This window comes from Capra hircus, chromosome 8 (assembly GCF_001704415.2).
Source record: "Capra hircus breed San Clemente chromosome 8, ASM170441v1, whole genome shotgun sequence".
NCBI classification, from domain to species: Eukaryota; Metazoa; Chordata; class Mammalia; order Artiodactyla; family Bovidae; genus Capra; species Capra hircus.
In genome coordinates, this window is record NC_030815.1 from 88,789,253 (window position 1) to 88,811,168 (window position 21,916).

Genomic DNA, 21,916 nt, shown 5'->3' on the forward strand with positions numbered 1-21,916 from the left:
GTGGCTACATCTCAGGGATGGTAGCTCAGGGAGATGAAGGGTGTGAAGGCACACAACAGAGGCCAGTTTTCTTACTCTTGGGGTGCTGGCTCATGGAATGAGCATATGTGTGTGTGTGTGTGTGTGTGTGTGTGTGTGTGTGTTCATGTGAGCCTCCCTCCTACAGCTTAGAGTCCTTGTTTGCAGGGAGCCTGAAGATCTACCCTCTGGGTCCCAGGCTCCCAGTTCCCTCTCGCTCTGCCCCTTAAATTGAGAATTACCTCCACACACAGGCAGCTGCTCAAGCATATTTTTTTAAAAGTTTATTCATTGTTTCCTAATGTTTCCCTCAAGCCCCATCTCCTTCCCTCTTCCTTTCTTTTCTGCAAAATCAATCAGAGGGACTTGTTTTCACACTACATAGAAACAGCCAAATACAGACAGAAAGTCAGACAAGAGGGCTAAGAAGGGAACTCTCTCCAAATAGAACAGCCTGTGATGCACAGAGTTTGTTGAATGATCAGAGAAGGGAAATGTCGCTTGTTTAAACAAACACCCACATGATGGGTGCCTCCCATAGGAAGGGGTGAGATTAACACCATTTGCACATGAGGAAAAATCAAACCAGATTTTCTCTCTTGCTTTCCAGATGTACTGTCTCTGAAAGGCACTTTCTGAGGACTTGCGGAGGGGGACCTTCACACCCTTGGAGCACCCTGGCCACCTTGGTCTAGCCAGGTGCTGTATCCTGAGCCCCGAATTCTCTGCTCTCCACAGTGAGGCTCCTGCCCTGGCCCCCTCCCCTAATCCTGCACTTCCCCACCTCTCTGGGGGTCTCCACCTCCTTACCCACAGGGTGCTGTGATCACCCTTTTGATTGACCGCCTTGTAGTTCTTGCCTGATATTAAACATCTTTTTGAGAAAAACAACCCATTGTGTCTATGTGGTCTTTATTTCTAGGAATTTTTACTTTAGCTTCCTATATTCCATGCTGCTCATCTTCTGGAGTTTGTTTATATAAGAATCTGTTGCTGTTCTATTATTAATAAGATGGTGACAGAAAGGATGTTTGGGGACCCATGAAGTAGGTCCCCAAAAGAGGCGGGAGCGTGGGGAGTTGCCTGCCTCTCCCTACCCTCCCCTTCTCTGACCCTTGGGCTCCCCAGGACTCCTCCTCCCTCCTCCTTCGACCCCAAATGCCTGTTCTAAAAAGGGGAGCTCACTGAGGTGGGCCCCACAAGAGTAGAGAGGAGGAGGTGTCAGACTGAGATAGCCCCTGAGTTTCTGTGAGGCTGGCATGAGCTCCCCTGACCCTGATGTCAGGAGGCACAGGAGGGAGCAGAAGGCAGAGGACAGGAGGGAGGAGGTTTAGGCCAGAGTATCTGCTGGGGTTTCCATGGGCAGCATGTGCACTCCAGCCTAGCTAGCTCGAATAACTCCTGTGGGCTCTGAGCTATAGCAGTTACCTGGCACCCAGTCTGGTGCTGAGAGAGCCAGAGGAATGTTGCCTCTAGGGTGCAGGGGCCTGAGAGAGGAGGCCTGGCTCTGAATTTGTTCATCGGCATGTCATCGGTGCTCCACTGGGCCCTTTGCTGTCTCTAAAGAATCAGCTAATCCCAGTGGAGTGGTCTGTCCCCAGCTAGAAAATTTCTTTAAGATGTCAAAATGTCATGATATACAGAAAATAATGACAGAGGACGTGTCTGTGCGAGGCTCAGGACTGTTAAATAGGGCTGCATTGGAGATCCTCCTGTTGGCTAAACCTATTTTTAGCTGCTGCCTCCGAGACCTGCATCCATCCACCCACAGGATCCTAAAGGGAAAGATCTCATTGGGAAATGGCTTCTGGGTCTGCAGTGCGGTAGAGAGCAAAGCACGGGAGCCAGCCCAGCCTAGTGTCTGAGCTGTCTGGCCAAAGGGACACGCACAATGCTGTAGCTGCCATTTTACAAAGGAAAGGGAATGCAGAGGACGGAGGGAAGGAAGAGCAGGTGTCTGTTCCAGGTTTAGGCAGTGCAGCCAAGACTAGAGCCACAGAGAGGCTTGAAGATGGGAACCTGTCCTGACTTGACCAGATGTGGTTGGGAAACTTAGACCCAGGCTTCTCCCAGGGAGTATGGGAACAGGCTCATTCTTCCTCCTGTGGTCTCCCAGTCACACACACAGCACCATCACTTATAGGTTGATGTGCATTTCCTGGAATTTTTAAATATGTGTGGAATCAGGTGGCACTTACTCTCTTTTGTCTGACCTCCCTCATGCATGTAACTTTGTTCACACTCGTCCATCTTCTGTATGGATCCCTAGTCTGCTCTTTTTCACTCCCAGCAGAGTTTTACTCTGAATATGGTTTGTTTACCCATTCCATAGATTTTGGATATTATGGCACCTGTTTTTTTTACTCACGGCCCTTGTCTTTCCCACCACTCAGGGTCTCCAGTGGGTTAGAAATGGTGTTGAGGACTTCCAAGGCCTCCTGTAGTTCTGAGATGGTGAGAATGCTAAGATTCTGAGTCAGTTGCTGGTGACCTTCCTGGGGAATATGTGGGTGGGCTCTCCCAAGGTCCAGAAAGAGACGGATTCAAAAAATGCACCATCTCTGTGGACCTCCCATGTGATCTGGTCTTGGAGCTGAGGGGTCAGTCCCAGGATTCTAAGCAGGCTCAGGAGCTTGCTGGCTGTGTGATCTCAGACACTGTGCTTAACTACTCTATGTCTTCATCTCCTCAACTGTAAAACCAGCATCAGTGGTCCTATCTGCCAAGGATGTGTGAGGATTAAATGAAGCCACACCTTGAAAGAGACGTGGGTTTGGTCCCTGGGTCAGGAAGATCCCCTGGAGAAGGAAATGGCAACCCACTCCAGTATTCTTTTTTTTTTTCTTTTTTTCTTTTTAATTTTTATTTTTACTTTATTTTACTTTACAATACTGTATTGGTTTCGCCATACATTGACATGAATCCACCATGGGTGTACATGCGATCCCAAACATGAACCCCCCTCACACCTCCCTCCCCACCACTCCAGTATTCTTGCCTGGAGAATCCCCATGGACAGAGGAGCCTGGCAGGCTATAGTCCATAGGGTTGCAAAGAGTCAGACATGACTGAATGGGAAGACCTGACTTCAGCCAGACACGACTGAAGTGCCTGAGCACACAGACATACCTTGAAGGCATGTAGAACAGAGTCTGGAAAATGTCAGGACCCCTTTTGCTTTTGGTGGTTGTTCAGTTGCTCAGTTGTGTCTGATTCTTTGTGACCCTGTGGACTGCAGCATGCCAGGCCTGCCTGTCCTTCACTCTCTCCCGGAGTTTGCCCAAGTTCATGTCCATTGAATCAGTGATGCCCTCCAACCATCTCATCCTCTGTCACCCTCTTCTCTTTTTGCCTTCAATCTTTCCCAGCATCAGGGTCTTCTCTGATGAGTCAGCTATTCATGTCAGGTGGCCAAAGTACTAGAGTTTCCACTTTGGCAATAGTACTTCCAATGAATATGCAGGGTTGATTTCCTTTAGAATTGACTGGTTTGCTTTTGGTATCTGTATCCAAAGGGTCAGAGATTTTGAGGTCAGGTTTGCTTGCTTCTCCTATATTTCTGCTGTGCTATAAGCAAGCAGGTTTCAGTGGCACTAGGTTCTTTAGAGCCTGTGGTATTTGATCTCAGAAGATGAATCTCTCTTAAAAGCTGGCATTAAAGATAGATATAGGCAGAGTTTCCAAGGTCTGTGGATTCCACGCTCCTTTGGGCAGCCCCATTTAACCTCTTGGTGGCTGGCATTCCGAGGGAAATGGGACCGCCTTGCCTGCAGCTCAATGTGGGTCGTGGACTCATCCTGATTACCTGTGAACTTGGCTTTTTATAAACTTGCGCCTGTCCAAACAGAGCAATTATGAGGTGTACCTTTCTCTTTGATTGGCTTATTAGTATCTTGAAGCAGTTGAATTGGGAGCACTTTTTCTAACTCACCAATTAGAATGTTAATGGGGAAAAAAAAATTCAGTGGAAGTACTCCTAAGAATAAATAAAGCAAGTCTCTGAACTCTCAGCCAGAGATGTCTGTGACCACCACCAGTGATCTTGAGCAGACTTTTGTTATTTAAACCATTAAGAATATAAGGTTTAATATTGTCTCAGGGAGCTTTTTTCTTTGGTTCAGATATTTTTAGCAATCTCAAGGGTTTATGTTTCCTTTTGGAGATATCAAGGTGCTTAAGGAATGTCTTTTCTACTTTTTTGTTGGGCTTTTATTTTAAATGAGAAATTATAGGATACTAGTTTTTGTATCTGTTTAGTAATCAGCAACCAGTATTTATTGACACCTACTGTGTACGTGTGTCTGGGGCAAATCACAAGCATTGGGAATGTTGGGATAACAGTGGCAGAGCTGACTGTGAACCTGTGACAGTTGGGGAACTTGCTTCGTTATCTCAGTGATTCTTCAAGCGGTACAGAGATTTCAAAACTCATGGCTCTGTTTCTGCTTGAAACCTACCTATTGTTGGAAAACTGAAGCATTTTTGACCTGTTGTGGTGAAATTCCTTTTGACAAATTAAGTTTGGGGTATTTTTGATGCCTAACATTGTGTTTAATCTTGTATGATACTTTAGATTGTAGGTGTTGGGAAATTTCCCTCCATCTGCATGGATGAAGCTAGGAAGAAGCCATCTGCACTCAGTCCTCCTCCTGGCATTTTGAGCACCCATGTCCCCTCTAAGCCTGACTAGCAGGCTCCTGGCCCCATCCTTGCTGAGTGCTGGCTCTCATACCTTGCCTGCCTGTCTCGTGGCTTCATGATGGAGAGAATGGGCTGCTTTCAAACGTCTTTGGGGGAAGGAGAAGCCATCCAAACAGTGAGAAGGAGCTGTCTATGGCCCCACCCTTAGCTCTACTCACCACTATCAGGCAGGCCTGGTGGGTTTCCTTCTCCAAATGCACCTCTTTTTCTCGTCATTCTCACCACAGAGGCCTGGGCTGGTCTCCCCACCTGCTGTTTCTCAGTCCTCTCTCTCTAGCATACTGCTGCTAGGTTAATGTCCATTCAGTTTTATTTCTATCATATCAACCCTATTTCTTTCTTTCTTAAATATTTTTTTTTTTGGGGGGGGCGTGCAGTTGGTTTACAATGTTGAGTTAGTTCCTATTTTACAGGAAAATGAATCAGCTCTACATATACATATATCCCCTCTTTTTTGGATTTTCTTCCCATTTAGGTCACTACAGAGCATTGAGTAGAGCTACCTAAGCTGTACAATAGGTTCTCATTAGTTATCTTTTTTATACATAGTATCAATAGTATATGTATGGAAGTTCCAATCTCCCAATTAATCTCACCCCTTCCTTCCTGCTTTGGTGTCCATATGTTTGTTCTTTATGTCTGTGTCTTTATTTCTGTTTTTCAAATAAGATCATCTATACCATTTTTCTAGATTCCACAAATACTTGTTAATACACAATATTTGTTTTCTCTTTCTGACTTATTCCACTCTGTACGACAGTCTCAAGGTCCATCCATGTTTCTATAAATGACTCAATTTTATTCCTATTTTAGGCTGAGTAACACTCCATTGTATATGTATCACATTTTCTTTACCCATTTCTCTGTTGATGGACTCTAAGTTGCTTCCATGACCTGCTATTGTAAATAGTGCTGCAATGAATATTGGGGTGCATGTATCTTTCTAAATTATGGTTTCTCTGGTTATATGCCCCGTAGTGGGATTTCTGGGTCATATGGTAGCTCTCCATATTGTTCTCCATAGTGGCTGTATCAATTTACATTCCCACCAAAAGTGCAAGAGGGTTCCCTTTTCTCCACACCCTCTCCAGCATTTATTGTTTGTAGATTTTTTGATAATGGCCAATATCAGCCCTATTTAAAAGGCCTCTGTTTGTCACTCCTCAGAGTACCTCTGAATGCTTCTTGGACCTGGGTCTGAATTCTAAACCCATTTGTTTCTTTCTCCCAGCCCTCTGCAAATCTGACCCAGTCTGCTGTTTCCCAGACCATCCACTGTTCCCTGAGGCTGCTCCTTATCTTTCCATCATGTCATGCTTCTCTGATCCCATTTCCAATCTGTATTTTCTCCTGAGATCTTCTACCACCCCTGGCCTCCAGCTCCTTTAGCATGGAGGCCTCTCTGTGGACAAAGTGTACCTGCCTTTTTGCTTCTCTGAAAGACAGAATTGCCTTCTGGCAGTTGACAGTGCACGTGCTCTGGCTACTGCTTTCTCTGGAGTATTCCATGAGTCGCTGGTCTCCTCCTCTGCTCCGTAGGTTTCTTGAGAGCATAGACCATCTTGCTTCTCCACGGTGGTCAGAGCTCTGATGGATTTGGTGTGGGGGTGGCAGGGGAGGATCAAGGAAAGCTCCTGGGTGTGGGGTGGGGGTAGCTCTCTGGACCATGGTCCTGCTTTCTGCCATGGGAAGACCAGGAAGGAATGCTTTTGGTAGGGACAATCAAGGCTTTGTTTGAAAACAAGTCTGAGAAAACTTTAGACAATGAGCTGGAGACAGCAACTGAATGTGGTAATTGTCTCTAAAATCCTGGTATCAACATCCTGGGAAAGATTAAAGCCGTAGATGAAGACAAATGAGGCATTTGGAGCTAGAGATAATAAGACACCTTAGGACAGAAATAGGTAGAGGTAACCACAGAGTAAAATTGGACTCTGCCTTTGTTTAGCAGAGGTCCAGGCAGGGCATGGCTCCAGCACTCCTGGAGGGCTAAGGTGGCTTCACCACACCACAGATGGCTGTGGAAACTACTTTGCTGCTGTTTTCCCAATACTCACCCAGAAGGCATAATGAATGGTGTTGGGAATTATGGAGAGGATTTCTCTGGCTAGAGTCCTGGGTCTTGTGGTCTCTACGCTGCTAATGTGGGAGGGCCAGATGGTTTCCTTTTGCTTTAGACACAGTGATGGGCTTTGAGAAAATGATACAGACTTTGGCATGTGTCACCGGGAGCTTGGGCAGCCCAGTGGATCAACAGAATTGCAATGTTGAGACCTTAAGCAGGAGGAAATGTGTTTGGAGAGAAACTACCTGTAGCTGATAGAAGGTGCTGTGCACAGGAGGCACCCTAATGGGTCATGAGCCCACTGAACCCATGCTAGAAAGCATTCAGCTAAAGAATGAGGTTGTGTCAGCAGCAACAGGCTGGAGCTATTCCATGGGTGTGATGCTAGGAGAGGCAGGTGTGTGGGTAGTTGACGATGGACATTATCTATTTCATAGTACGGGTGCATTCAAACTATTCCTGGGAGGGGGGAAGGAGCTGTCAAAGAAGCAAGTTCAGTTCAGTTCAGACCTTCAGTCATGTCCAACTCTTTGTGACCCCATGGACTGCAGCATGTCAGGCCTCCCTGTCTATCTCCCTCTCTGAGAGTTTACTCAAACTCATGTCCATTGAGTCAGTGATGCCATCCAATCATCTCATCCTCTGTCATCCCCCTCTCCTCCCACATTCAATCTTTCCCAGCATTGGGTTCTTTTCAAATGAGTCAGTTCTTTGCATCAGGTGGCCAAAGTATTGGACTTTCAGCTTCAGCATCAGTCCTTCCAATGAATATTAGGGACTGATTTCCTTTAGGATTGACTGATTGGATCTCCTTGCAGTCCAAGGGACTCTCAAGAGTCTTCTCCAACACCACAGTTCAAAAGCACTAATTCTTTGGTGCTTAGCCTTCTTTATGGTTCAACTTTCACATCCATACATGACTACTGGAAAAACCATAGTTTTGACTAGATGGACCTTTGTTGGCATGGTAATGTCTCTGCTTTTTAATATGCTGTCTAGGTCGGTCATAGCTTTTTTTTTCAAAGGGCAAGTGTCTTTTAATTTCATGGCTGCAGTCACCATCTGCAGTGATTTTGGAGGCCCCCCAAAATAAAGTCTGACACTGTTTCCACTGTTTCCCCATCTATTAGCCATGAAGTGATGGGATTGGATGCCATGATCTTAGTTTTCTGAATGTTGAGTTTTAAGCCAACTTTTTCACTCTCCTCTTTCACTTTCATCAAGAGGCTCTTTAGTTCTTCACTTTCTGCCATAAGGGTGGTGTCATCTGCATATCTGAGATTGTTGGTATTTCTCCTGGCAATCTTGATTCCAGCTTGTGCTTCATTCAATCCAGCATTTCTCGTGATGTATTCTGCATAAGAAGCAATGAGAGGAGTCTGCGGCAAACCTCAGTCCTGGCCTGAGGGCCCAGAGCCAGGGCTGACAGTGTCCCTCAGTGCTTCCTGACTTTTTGTATGCATCCCCAGACCCCATCCCAGCTGTGTCCAGAAGATGGGAGGCACCTCCTTCCTTGGCCGCCAGAAGGTTTTGGGCTCCAGGCATACTAACTAACAGAGGGAGAAGAGCTCCAACTTTAAATGATGTTCCAGGCTTTCACCGTTACACTGGGACTAAACATTTTCAATCACTGGAAATAGGAAAATGGAGTCAGTTGTAAGTGACTGAGGACATTTTCTTGTCCGGAAGTGAGTTGACCAGATGTTGGGTGTGCCCAAGGGCTTCATCCAGAGCCAGGAAGGAGTGGATTTAGACAGAAGATGTTTGGGCAGTAAATTTGTTCTCAGATTGCACCATCTACTTGTCCAGGTTATACAGAGAACAGAGAGGAGCTGAGCTGAATAGATCCCTGGGGCTCTCTACGATTTAGAGGCAGAGTCATGGAGAGGGTGAGAAATTGACCAGAAACACTCAAGAGGGTGGAGCATGTCAGAAGAGTGTGGAAGCAAGAAGTCAAGAAAAGGCAGTGTATCAAGGAAGTGAGGATAGGAGATCACCTGTCAGTTTGGTGCCAGGGAGGGTGTTGGCGACTTTGCAGGGACAGTTAGTGTGAACAAGAGTGACTTGGAGAAAGCTGAGGAGGAAAAGGGAGGTGAGAGTGGAGAGGGCACCATCAACAACACTATTGATAGTCCATTTAATGGAGGTGCCATAATTTGTTGAACTGGTCCCATGATAGACATTGTTTCCCATCAGCATGTCAAAGACTTTGCTGCAATCAGTGGTGCTGTATGTAAGTCTTCTGTCTGTTTCTGAGTGTATTTAGAGGATGCATTCCTGAAGGTAGAAGTGCTGGATGAAAGGGTCTACATGTCTTTCGTTTTGTCAGGGATATGAGCAGTCTGCTCCCATAGAGGCTATACCAACTTACACACTCTTACTGGTGCAGGTACTTTACCTACAAAGTCTTATCAAGCTTAAATCTTTGACTGTGAAAGTTGATTTTTAGTATAGGCTTTAATTTGTATTCTTACTATGGTAAAGCTGAGAATCTTGTCATATTTTCAAGAGCCATTTATTTCCTGTGTGAACTCTTTGTTATCTTTTATCCATTTTCCGTTGGGTTTTTGATGTTTTCCTTATTGACTTATATTAGGACAGTTATCTCTTTGATTGTGAAATGTTGCCATTTTTTCTTGTGCATGAAGTTTTATGATATTGTTTTCTTTTAGTACTCTTATGGTTTCATCACAAACAAATTAAATTTGTGATCCACCTAGGATCTATTCGCAAACTTATATAAATATAAGATAGGAACTCAACTTACTTTTCCCTAGATGGTTACCCAGGCACTTAAATGCCCCCCACTGGGTAACTTTTCCCCTCAACTGATATGCATTACCACATTTATTCTGTAGGGGAGGAAAAAACTTTTGTGCTCTAGCCTCCTATGTTCTTTGCCTGGGAACCTAAAATTAGACTAACAGAAGACAGATTAATGAGAGAAAGGTGAACTGTTGCTTAAAGCATGCAGTGCATATAGGCACACTCAGCATTGAGTAACACAAAGAAGCGCTTAGATCTTGGGCTTACATCTTAATTGAAGAATAGATCTGTACAGAATTGACAAGGCACAAGGAAAAAGACTGCATTTCTAGGGGTGACAGATTGTGGGAAGATAAAATGCATGGCGAAACTAATGGAAGATAAGAGTTTGTAACAAGGTTTGTTATGCAGATTCCGCTGGTGCATTTCTTAGTTGATCAAGGTCTAGCATTGTCTCCGGCTTCCCTGGTGGCTCAGAGGGTAAAGAATCTGTCTGCAATGCAGGAGACCCAGGTTTGATCCCTGAGTCAGGAAGATCGCTGGAGGAGGAAATCACAACCCACTCCAATATTCTTGCCTGGAGAATTCCATGGACAGGCCATCAGCTACAGTCCATTGGGTCACAAAGAGTCGGACCTGACTGAGCGACTAACACACACACGTAGCATTGTCTCCAGGTGTCCTTCCTGGTAGAGAGGAGAAAGAAATACCTTTGAAAATTCATGTCCTAATTTTAGGCAAATAGGGGAAGTGCAGGGAGCTTTTCTTGTATCTGCTTCTTCTCAGTTGCCTTTAGCTCAAAATGATCCTTACACCAGAGAGGCATATTTGAGGGTGGCAGATTCTACTTATCTACACATTCTACATACCCTTACTTTTTGTTTCTTCATGAAATGGATCACAATTTGTGATTATATGTGTGTGTTTGTTGCACACCCAACCCGCTAGAATAAGAGTGATAAGTGGAGAAATAACCCAGATGTCCTGTTTTTCTTCTTTTTATTGTTTTAGTCTATAAAATGTGTGTGTGTGTGTGTGTGTGTGTGTGTGTTTGGGGAGACTGGGTGGGCAGCAATGAGATTGTGAGTAGGGAATAAGGTGATGCTGCATGATTTCAAAGGATCTAGTACTGTATTCCAATGAAAAAGCTATTAAATCTCAAGGGTACTGGCTCTAACAATGAGACTTTTAGACTGAAAAAGGGACGGTGGTGAAATCATGAGAAAGTAAGGATTAGCATCTGGGGCTGGCTATTGAAGCCAGTAATTGTACTCTCAGATGACTCTGGAGGTGCCAAACATTCCATTTTCATATTAACTGAACTCCAAGGTCATTATTGACTTACCAAAATGGGATCTCGCTGGACAGAATGTTAGGATGCAATTTCCATTATTAAAAACAGGGCAAAAGCACAACTGGAAGCTCAAACTAGGATTAAATGGACTTATACAAAGGCTAAATAATGATTGCTAAATGAACCAATTGAAATAGTACTGATCACCAAGAGGCACTCTGCTAGGGAGTAAGGAGGGACAATAAAAATTGTTACATTGAAATTAGACTTTGAAGTTCAAGCTAATTTCAGTCATCTGACTATTGCACTTATTAATAGTTATGTCACATTTCTATTTCAAACAGAAATGGATACCATCAACCTGACTGAAATGAGAATTCATACTTTAAGGAATATGGTCATTAGAAACAAGTTTCTGCCAATGATGAAAGGAGAGCATTTTTCTGAAAAGCAGCTTGGTTTGCAAACCTCCTTGGGGATTCTAAAAGCTGGCTCACAAGGGGGATACCTAGGACTTCCCTGAGTCCATGAACTCTGAAACATTTCTAGAATGTCTTACATTTGCGAAGTTTAAGGCCAAAAGATTAAATCTCTGAACATGCCCTGAGGTGGTTGCTTATCTCTCTATGGGAGGGATAGAGACAATGGGATTTGTTTGATAGACCATGTTTAGTATTTGCAACATTTTCACCCCAATCCCATTCTTAATGCTCACTGGCCTTTTCCACCTCCCAAAGTGATACATAGTTAGCAAGGCCTGTTGTTCAAGCTTCATGGCTTGACTACATGGGACATTTGATGATGTCTAAGCTATATACAGCCATGAAATGAAAAGACGCTTACTCCTTGGAAGGAAAGTTATGACCAACCTAGATAGCATATTCAAAAGCAGAGATATTACTTTGCCAACAAAGGTCTGTCTAGTCAAGGCTATGGTTTTTCCAGTGGTCATGTGTGGATGTGAGAGTTGGACTATAAAGAAAGCTGAGCACGAAGCATTGATGCTTTTGAACTGTGGTGTTGGAGAAGACTCTTGAGAGTCCCTTGGACTGCAAGGAGATCCAACCAGTCCATCCTAAAGGAGATCAGTCCTGGGTGTTCCTTGGAAGGACTGATGCTGAAGCTGAAACTCCAATACTTTGGCCACCTCATGCGAAGAATTGACTCACTGGAAAAGACCCTGATGTTGGGAGGGATTGGGGGCAGGAGGAGAAGGGGGCAGAGGATGAGATGGCTGGATGGCATCACCGACTCAATGGACATGAGTTTGAGTAAATTCTGGGAATTGGTGATGGACAGGGAGGCCTGGCATGCTGTGATTCATGGGGTCGCAAAGTGTTGGACACGACTGAGTGACTGAACTGAACTGAACTGAAGCTATATACTAAATTAGACATTTGACATTTCTTTTTTGAAGCCTGTGATCCAAGACCAGTTTTTTTCCTCTTGCATACTGGTGGAAGGGAAAAGAAATCCGGTGCTTACTAGGGATATTTAAAAAATGACTAACTGGAAACTTTTCACCAAATAATGTCTTTCTAGCCTGCTGGGACTATCAGAGACTGAACTGCTTTGCTCAACTAAATATATCATTTAATAGAACACACACAATGCAGACAGGCATCAAACTTCTAAAAAATTAAACAGATAAAATATAGTAACTTTTTTTAAAAATGCATGTTTCTCTAGAGAAATGACTCGACTGTATTCAATAAGGTGTTTACCTTTAGAAAATATTTTGGATGATCATTTTGATAGAACCACTTTTAGAATAATAGTATTTTAAAATAAATGACTAAGGATAAACATCAAAAAATTTGTTTCTTTCAAATAAACTTTTTCTGCATCATAATGATTCATTGTCTACAGTTTTTATGGCATCTGAACTTTTAGAATAGTATTTCTTTCTCTTTTCTCTACAGTGAGTTGAATGGCAAATGTAAAGCTTATCTTAATAGTCTCTTGCTTAATTTGACAAGGTCATATTTCTCTTAAAAGCATTCTATTGTGACAGTAATAATTTTTGTAGATGATAGAAATAATTACAAGAAGTATTCAGCTGAAAAAGTTTGTGAAATGTCACTGAGGACCTATTATCTTCTTTATTATTCAATGTGTCTCCAAATTCCTATTTATTATTTTTTTTATGTTCTTTTACTATTTTGTCCTTTTCCATGTGGGAGTTAGAAGTTAACCCAGCTCTTTTCAGGGCTCCTGACTTCGAGGCCTCACTTGGCATATCACTCATCATTTCTCACGGAGGCTGAGTCACAAAATTTTGCTACACATGCTTTCAAGCACCCGTCAGAGCCATGTTCTCCCCAGCTTCCAGTATCTGGGCTATAGCAGCCTCCACCTGGTCTTACTTTTGCACCCACCCACTGCTCCTGTGAGTGCCCTGGGTGGCTCAGGGGTAAAGAATCTGGCTGCAATGCAGGAGACGTGCGTTCGATCCCCAGGTCAGGAAGATCCCCTGGAGCAGGGCATGGCAATCCATTCTAGTATTCCTGCCTGGAAAATCCTATGGACAGAGGAATGCGGCAGGCTACAGTCCACAGGGTTGCAAAGAATTGGACATGACTGAATATGCACACACTGCTTCACGCCTCCTGCCCTGGACAGGCCTGTGGGTCAGACGCTCTGCAGCTGGTCCTCCTGTCAGTCCCCCTTGGTACCTATGTTCCTTGTCTCCTTCCTCAGGACTGTGCCCAGCACATTGTAGCTACTCTAGAAATGCCTGCACAGAGCCTCATTTCTGGCTCATTTGTATACCCCCGGAGTTCCTCTCCTCTTTCAAAACTCTCTTGATTTTATGATATTTAGTAACTGCAGAAGCTGGGAATAGCACTCAGAGGACTGAATTTCTTTTAATTACATTCTGACTCACTTCAGAAGGATCTTGATCAATAGCAGTGCTTGATTAGAATTGGGCCTTGTGCCATGACCACAGCCATGGAGAGAACATCCAGAAAAGTACACTTCAGCGCTTCACGGCACTGATTTTCTAAAATGGAATCTTAACCAAATGTTGAAAGAGAAAAAAGCAAGTGCGGCATTGATACATATCACAGCCTTAGGAAATGGCCATTGCAACAGATAGAACTACGATACTGGCAGTCAGAGGTTCTAAGATGCACTGCTGGTGGATTTTTCGTTTTGTTTTTTGTACATGTAGACAATCTGAGTTATGTAATCCTGATGGATGTGATAAAATGGATCTCTCTTCCTGTCCTCTTAGGGAAGCCATCAGCCGGGTTTGTGAAGCTGTCCCTGGATCCAAGGGAGCCTTCAGGAAGAGAAAGGTACCGTCCTCCCAGCTCTGTGTCTACCTGTGTCTCCTCTCCTTTTCCCTGCTTCTGTCACCACGCAGTATCTTTAATCACGTACATTGTTCAGTTCCTCTCTCCCATGGCCTGGCTCTTGTCACTTTTTTTTTTTTTTGCTGAGCAGCAGGGAACCAAGAGTCATCTGTTGGTTTAAAGGGGGTAACTTACAGTGACAATGACTTTTGTCACTTTTAAAAACAAAAAGAGCTTAGTTTCCCTCTTTGCCATATGGTCGATGAGGATAGTTAGCTATCAAGACTAATTAACAGGGTTGCCAAAGTAAACACCCCAGGTCTATGCCTAAAGCCCTGTAAACCAGGGCCAGATGCTCTTCTCGGCTTTTCTGTACATTAATTAATTTCATTAGAGCAACTCTTTGTGGTTGATGCCCTCAGGGGTGTGCTGGTAAAAGTTGAGCAACAGGCTCTTGGGGCTGGAGATGGAGACTGAGAAGCACTAAATTTGTCTTGTTTGCCAGTTTCCATGGTGTAAATGCTCCACTATGGCCTATTTCAAGCTCTAACCTGATATGCCTAAAGGGGAGTTGGGAAGAAGTGTGTTCTAGGTCACTGTTACGCAGCATCCCTGCTACATGTAATGGACATAGGGAGCCTGAGCAGCGTGGGCATGCATACTCAATCTCTTGGTCACGTCTGACTCTTTGTGACCCCATGCCCTGTAGCTTGCCAGGCTCCTAGGTCCGTGGAATTTTCCAGGCAAGAATACTGCAGTGGGGTGCCATTTCCTCCTCTAGGGGATCTTCCTGACTCAGGGATTGAACCCGAGTCTCCTGCTTCTCCTGTACTGATAGGTGGATGCTTTACCGCTGAGTCACCAACCTGAACAGCACAGCTAATACATAATAGCTAATGCAGCAACAATTAGGAAGTGATGAGTTTTGAGTATTTATTGCTTGTTTTTTAAATGTCATCGATTTAATTGTAAGTCTACATAAATTAATTTTAAGTAGCAGCTTCTTTTAATGACCAGCTCATGTTATTGTTGTTCAGTCACTCAGTCATGTCCGACTCTTTGTGACCAGCTCATAAGACTCCGAAAAAATTAATAATTGGCTTTCTTTAGCTAGAACAAACCAGCTCTAGAATACCACTGGATATCCCCATTTTACAGATGATAGAAACTGAGGTACAGGGATGGGAACTTACAATGCGAGAAGATGGTGGAGCTGAGCTCAAGCTCAGGCCGCCTGACTTCAGGGGTTGCACTTTTAATTCCTTGACCTTTTTTTCATCCTGAAGGTGGTTGGACCAGAAAGGAAAAAAAAAAAAAAAAAAAAAAAACTTGATTAAGAGAAAACATAGAAAAACTCTTTCCTTAAGTGCCTGCTGGTGCTGCCAAGTCACCTCAGTCGTGTCCGACTCTGTGCGACCCCATAGATGGTAGCCCACCAGGCTCCCCCGTCCCTGGGATTCTCCAGGCAAGAACACTGGAGTGGGTTGCCATTTCCTTCCCCAATGAATGAAAGTAAAAAGTGAAAGTATATGCATAATTAAATACCCATGATCTGGACTTTTCCGAGCCTGGACTGAATGGTGGGGAGTGCATGCATCCCTGTCTTCGAGTCGGTCCCAAGGCTGAGGTTCTGGGGCACGTTGTGTCACTGCCTCCGCTGCTTCCAGGGCTGCGGGTCAGCTCTGTTTTCACAGCTTGCAGACATTTGTGAACCCACAGAGTAACTGGATTTCAGACAGATAATTTTGGATGAAGGCTCAGCTTGATGTGCTAGCCTGTGTTTCAATCAGCCCACGGGAGACATAGAGGACCAGGCAGGCTCCAGAATTTTGAAAACAGGAACGCTTTTATAGTCACATGGTACTTGACCAGCAGTCCTCAGGATTCCCTCATGGTCCTCTTGACAAAAGTAGGGGAAGCAATTTCTATTTTGAGGCTCCACTCTGGCATACTTAATCAGAATCTCCTGGGTGGGCCTTAGGCATCTCTGTTTTTAAATAGCTCTGGCAGGGGATTCAAAAATAGTGCCTGCCTGGTTAAGAACTAGTGTGCATTGGCATCTTAGAAGAAGGCATGTTCTAATCTGAAAAGGAAGGATGTGGCGGGGCGCAGTTGATCCCTGTGCCAAGGACAGTTCTGGACGACTGCTTTATGCACCAGTTGGAGCAGAACTGGGTCTGTCCATCCTTGTGCTGGCCCCAGACCCAACAGATTTAACTGGACCATTTGACTGTTCATCAGCCCCATGAGTTGGTCCATTTAGTCTAGTCCTGAGTAGTTTCCTGGTGGGATGAAACCAGTTTCTGAGGCTGCAAAACTTGTGGCCTGTGATGCTTTTCTGAGGCTTATGAGTGACCCCCATGAGACTCATCCCAAATGAGCTGCCTGGTGTACTGACACCTCTGACCTTCCTGCAGGGTCCTCATCTCAGTGTGTGCATGTTAGGTGTTTTAGTTTGCATACTGCATACTCTAGAATTGATGTTTTAGGGTCAGATCTCACCCTCCCAGCTCATTTCTGTGACATTGCCTTTGCGGGCCTGATGAGAGGGGATAGTGGAGATTGGAGGTGTGGCAGATGGAACAGCATGGGGCCCTGTCAGTGCGGCCTCCTGAGAATGGAAAGCTAAAATAATGCTTCTTCATTTCACAGCCTCCGAGCAAAATGTTGTCCAGCATCTTGGGCAAGAGCAACCTCCAGTTTGCAGGCATGAGCATTTCCCTGACCATTTCCACAGCCAGCCTGAACCTGCGGACGCCAGATTCCAAACAGGTCTGTAGGCACCCAGGCCCTGCCCTGCCCAGAACCCCCAAACCGTGGCTGTTTGAAAGGGCTTCCCATTTCCAGCTTTACTGGGTCCCTGTGAAACACATTTGTATAAACTTTCACCAGTCTACAAACTCTGGCCACTTTTAAAGTTCATCAAGTGAGTGATAGCTGGAATTAGGTCTTTTGAATTTTGCTATGAATAACCTTCTTTTGTTGGGGGAGGGAAGGAAAATGCATGAAATCACTGACTTACTTAGAGTTAGAAAGAGGTGTATTTGCATATGCAGAAGTTTCCTGTCGATGTCCTTTTGCCCCATTTTGTTTTCTCTTAGTTGTATTTTATTGGTTCTACAGCCCACATTTAATTTTCACATTTATCGTCTTTGACATGGTCACATGCTGTGGTTTAATTGACAGTATTGTTAATTTCTTAGTGGGTCGTTATTTTGGAGGCTCTCACAGTTGAGACTGTCCTGGAGTTGATGCGACATGGTGCATCTGTGGCTCGTCCAGTGTGGAGGGGTCCTGGCTGACTGCGGTGGGGGTGATGAAGCTTACTGAGGAAGACTCTGTTAAGATAGTTGGGTTTTTCCACAGTCTGTCATTTAAGTTTCTTTGACTGTTAGTTCCTTCAGCTGGGAAAATGGGTGTATGAGTAGCTATCCTGGAACCAAGAGAACTTTGGTTCTGAAAGTCAAAGGAAACAAAGGAGGTGAACACGCTCAGCTCAGTCTGGGGTTCTGTTGGCAGCCGTGTAAGTTGGGATTCAGGTGTGTCTCCATGGAGGAGGCTGGGCAATCCACAGACCTCTGAGTGACATACTTCTCCACTCTGCTGTGTGTTCCCGGGGATGCCCAGGGTTAACTTCATCTTGCTAAACACAGTCATATTTATTGATTTCCACACCCTCAGGTAAGCAAGCAGCCTGCCCAGCTTCATTTAGGATGAATAGGACACCACCTCATCCCTGCCCCCAACCCCAGATGCTGAAGTAAATTCTAGATCTGGCATAGAAATGAGAGGTAATGCCTAGGCTGTGCTTTGGCATACTGGATGCCACTTCTCACTCCATTCCTTTGTCCTCACTCAACTGATGGATAATTCTTTCTCATCGGCCCTTCTGAGGGATGGGTAACCAGTCATCTCATGGTAGATTAGAAAGATGCAATGGTCTCAGCCTTTCTCTGGAGCTGCCTCTAGCTGAGCACTGTGGTGACTTGGGGTGCAGCACGCTTGCGCATGAAAGCTAATGAGATAGGTTTCCTCAGGGTTTCCCTCACAGGCCCACTTTCATTCTTTTTTTTAAAATGGAAGTATAGTTGATTTACAATGTTTTGTAAATTTCCATTGTACAGCAAAGTGATTCAGTTATATATGTATTTATATATACATATTCTTTCAAAAATTCTTTTCCATAATGATTTATCACATGATATTGAATATAGTTCCCTGTGCCATAGTGTAGGAGCGTGTTGTTTATTCATTCTCTATATAATGGTTTGCATTTGCTAATCCCCGACTCCCAGTGTTTCCCTCCTGCCCTCTCCCCGCTCGGCAACCGCAGTCTGTTCTCTTCCATTTTTACTGCATGTGACTGTTGTATCTTTTGTTTGTAGGAACCTTCAGGCCATGGTCCTCAATTCTGTGAGATCTTTGCAATTCCACCGTATACTTCGTGTCCCACCTCAAAAAATAAAACGAGAGAGAGAGGCAAACTCTCAGAGCAGAAAGGATGAGGTCACAATGGTTGGCCTTCCCCATCCTGGGGTTGGGGGCTGGTGGGGTATGTCCTGGTCTCATCGCCCTGCCCTTGGGAGGGAGTGCTAGGCTCAAGCGTCCTGGGAGATGCCAGGGCAGACGACAGGAGCACAGTCTGGGGAAGGTTTGGCAGGAGCCAGAGCTCCCATCCCTCAGCCTCTCCCGAGTTTAGGCCTGGCTGTAGCGGATTGAGAAGGAGCTTGAGTGGGCCTGCCCTTCCCAATCCAGAGAAACAACAGAAATGCAGTGCTAGCTCTCCTCTGCAGCGCTTGCGAGGAGGAGAAACGAGATGAAACACCCTCAGAGCAAAACACATCCTTTAGTTAATTAGCTCTCATTTTCTTACTCTCCTTTTCAATTTCTACTCTACCCAAAGTGACAACATAAAATCACACAGTAATGGTCATGTTGACCAAATATGATGTCCATTTTATTCTGAAATCTTTGATTTCCAAATCTCAGCTTTAGGGCTGCTTTGGAATAAAAAATTAAAACATTTAACAAGCAGAGATGAACAACTATAGAAGTCACAGTTTGTCATCATTTGGGGACTGCTACGTCATCATTGCTCCCCTGGGAGCCCCCTACCCCTAGACTAGAGGCAGGAAACAGATGCAAAAGGCAGCCATTAGTTTGATCCAGCTGGGTTTGAGTACAGGCTACAGAGCTGGACTCATTGTTTTTATTCATATATATGCTCAGGATTTTTCCAGATTCTGAGTAGTTTTGTGAGTGCCAACAACTGAAGTAGGCATTTTAAAATATCTCATTTTATCTTGTAATTCAGTTATTGCTTTGCTTTGAGGTTTACTGGCGCACGATCGGAAAAATCCCTTGGATGGTAGGATTATGGCTTTGTGAATTCTGCCTGCCTGCCTGCCTGCTGGCGAGGGCCTGAGGGGGCTGTGCAGAAACAAACTTGGTTATGCTGGGCTGGAGGCAAGAATGCTGTTCCCACCCCCGAAAATTTACCTCAGTGTTACTGCATTGTCTTTAAAAGGATAAAAATAGCAGGGAAGACTTATGTAGCTTTTTAAATTTAGGGCAGCTTCTAATTTGCTCAGTGTCTACTAAATTCCTCTGTATGCTGCAGTTGATAATGCTAATGGAAATTTCCCATTTTAAAATTAACTTGGAACATTCTTGCTGGTTTTTAAATTGATCAATGGCAAGAGTGCTGGAGAGGGCATTGATTGTGATCTTGGATGTAAGCTAATCCGTGTGCTCATGATACAAACCAGATGAAGCAGGGGAAAACCACATTCCCCTCCCCTCCAGCTATGGGGTCTTTAGACCCCATATGTCTTTGGAAACAAACTACACCGTTTTGGTGTGTAGGTGAGACGTCTTCCTTCTCAAAGAGGCATGGTTATTAAGACCCTCTGTGTTCAGGTTTCAGCTCTGCCTTTTATTAGCTATAGAGCTTTGAGCCAACTGCTTGCTTAGCCCCTGGGGGCCTCAGGCTCTTCATCTGTAAGATGGGATTGCAATAGTTACTTACGTCACAGGGCTGCTGTGAGACATAAATGAGATAATTCTGGCAAAGTAGTTAAATGAACAGTTGATATGCTGTGAAATTTCACTCGAGGTTATCTATTATTACTACTTTTATGATTGTTCTTTTCACTGGGTACCAATTTTACCAGTTTTCAGGAAACCTTATTGATTTGTATTGTCTGCCAACAAACAGTTTGTTTTCCAAGACATGGGAAGGATAATAACAGTACATCTTTGTTTCTTGTTTTCGGCCTGGCAGATTATAGCCAATCATCACATGCAGTCCATCTCCTTTGCCTCCGGGGGAGACCCGGTAAGTACCCCTGGTGTTGTTTTTGCTTGTTTTTGTCAGAGTTGCTGAGAAGGGACCCTGCTTCAAAAACATGCCTCTTAGAACCCTGTAAGGAAATTTAACTGTGATACCAGCTATTTCTGCTTCCATTCCATAAGCTCTTCCTATCATTTTTTTTAGGGGTGACCCATGGCAACGACCTACTATTAGATTTCATTTTGTTAGTTAAAAGCTGTCAAAAGTCTCTGAAGCAGCGGCTTTCTTAAGGGACAGTGACATAGCTCCCTAGTTTTCAAAGTGGCCTCTGTGCGCCTGACTCTGCCGGTCCTGCTTCGTTTATGTTTTCCTCTTGGCTCTCCCCCGGAGTTCTCCATTTGGGGATTTTAAGTTTATCCAAAGGCTGTGAATTTACTTACTCTGATTTATTCATAAATATTTGAAATTGGTATTTTTCTCTCCAAATTTAACACTGTCATCTTTTAATGATTTGTTTTGCCAACAGGGAAGGAGTTGTGGAGAGAGAGGATAGAGAATAGGAGAATGTTCCAGTTTTTGTTGCTTCTTTTATTAAGAAGGTGGCATAACTAGGGAATTTGCTCCCCACATATGGTCAGGAAATCTACGATACAAGGCTAGCATTCAGTTTCCGTGTCAGGAAAACCACTCCCTCCTCAGGCAGGACAGTATTTTTGTTATCCTTATTGTTGTTTGTATTATTTAATCAAATTGTTGGTAGGCAGTGTTCAGATTTTATGTAAGGCTTGCTGGTCCAAGATAGCCTGAGTAATCAGTGCATTATATTAATTACTTCTTATCTCAAGGCCAGGGACCTTGTCTATTTCTAGCCGGGAAAGGGGATTTTTCCCAGACTCCATGTTTAACTCATATTTCTTTCTTCCACACTCCTACCTGGGTAGCCTGATTGTAAAACTGCTGTTGGCACATTGAAAGCTTAATCAAGGGAGTGATTTCTTCTGCTGGTTCCAGTCTTACATTTCCAAAGGAGAGTGTAATCATGACATTGAATATATTCGCTACAGGAAAGTCTGTGCCTGCTGTTCTCTCCCCCACCTGCTGCAGCTTCCGGGGAGATATCACTCCCATCTCCCCAGCATCATTCAGATGCTCCTGCTGGGGAGGTACAGGCTCAAGGGTCTGAGACAGTGAGATGCCTGAACCAAGAGCACTGGCAGGAGAGGGACTTGGCCACCCTGCAGATGGCTCTTTGCCCTTAAACCTCTGCTAAAGTGTCGCCCTTAAACCTCTGCTAAAATGCCACCCTTATGGCAGAAAGCGAAGAAGAACTAAAGAGCCTCTTGATGAAAGTGAAAGAGAAGAGTGAAAAATTGGCTTAAAACTCAACATTCAGGAAACTAAGATCATGGCATCTGGTCCCATCACTTCACGGCAAATAGACAGGGAAACAGTGAGAGACAATTTTTGGGGGCTCCAAAATC

The 21,916-nt window shown here is 44.4% G+C and overlaps 1 protein-coding gene across 2 annotated transcripts in view; it reads left to right on the forward strand.

Annotated features, from left to right (window-relative positions):
* The window catches only part of SHC3 (SHC adaptor protein 3), a 186,882-nt gene that overhangs the window by 91,963 nt on the left and 73,003 nt on the right, over positions 1-21,916 (forward strand). For both annotated transcript variants that reach the window (XM_018052523.1, XM_018052522.1), the window contains exons 3-5: positions 14,083-14,146; positions 16,796-16,915; positions 20,427-20,480. In XM_018052523.1, the coding sequence (XP_017908012.1) occupies positions 14,083-14,146; positions 16,796-16,915; positions 20,427-20,480 (238 nt within the window). The remainder of the gene's footprint in view (positions 1-14,082; positions 14,147-16,795; positions 16,916-20,426; positions 20,481-21,916) is intronic.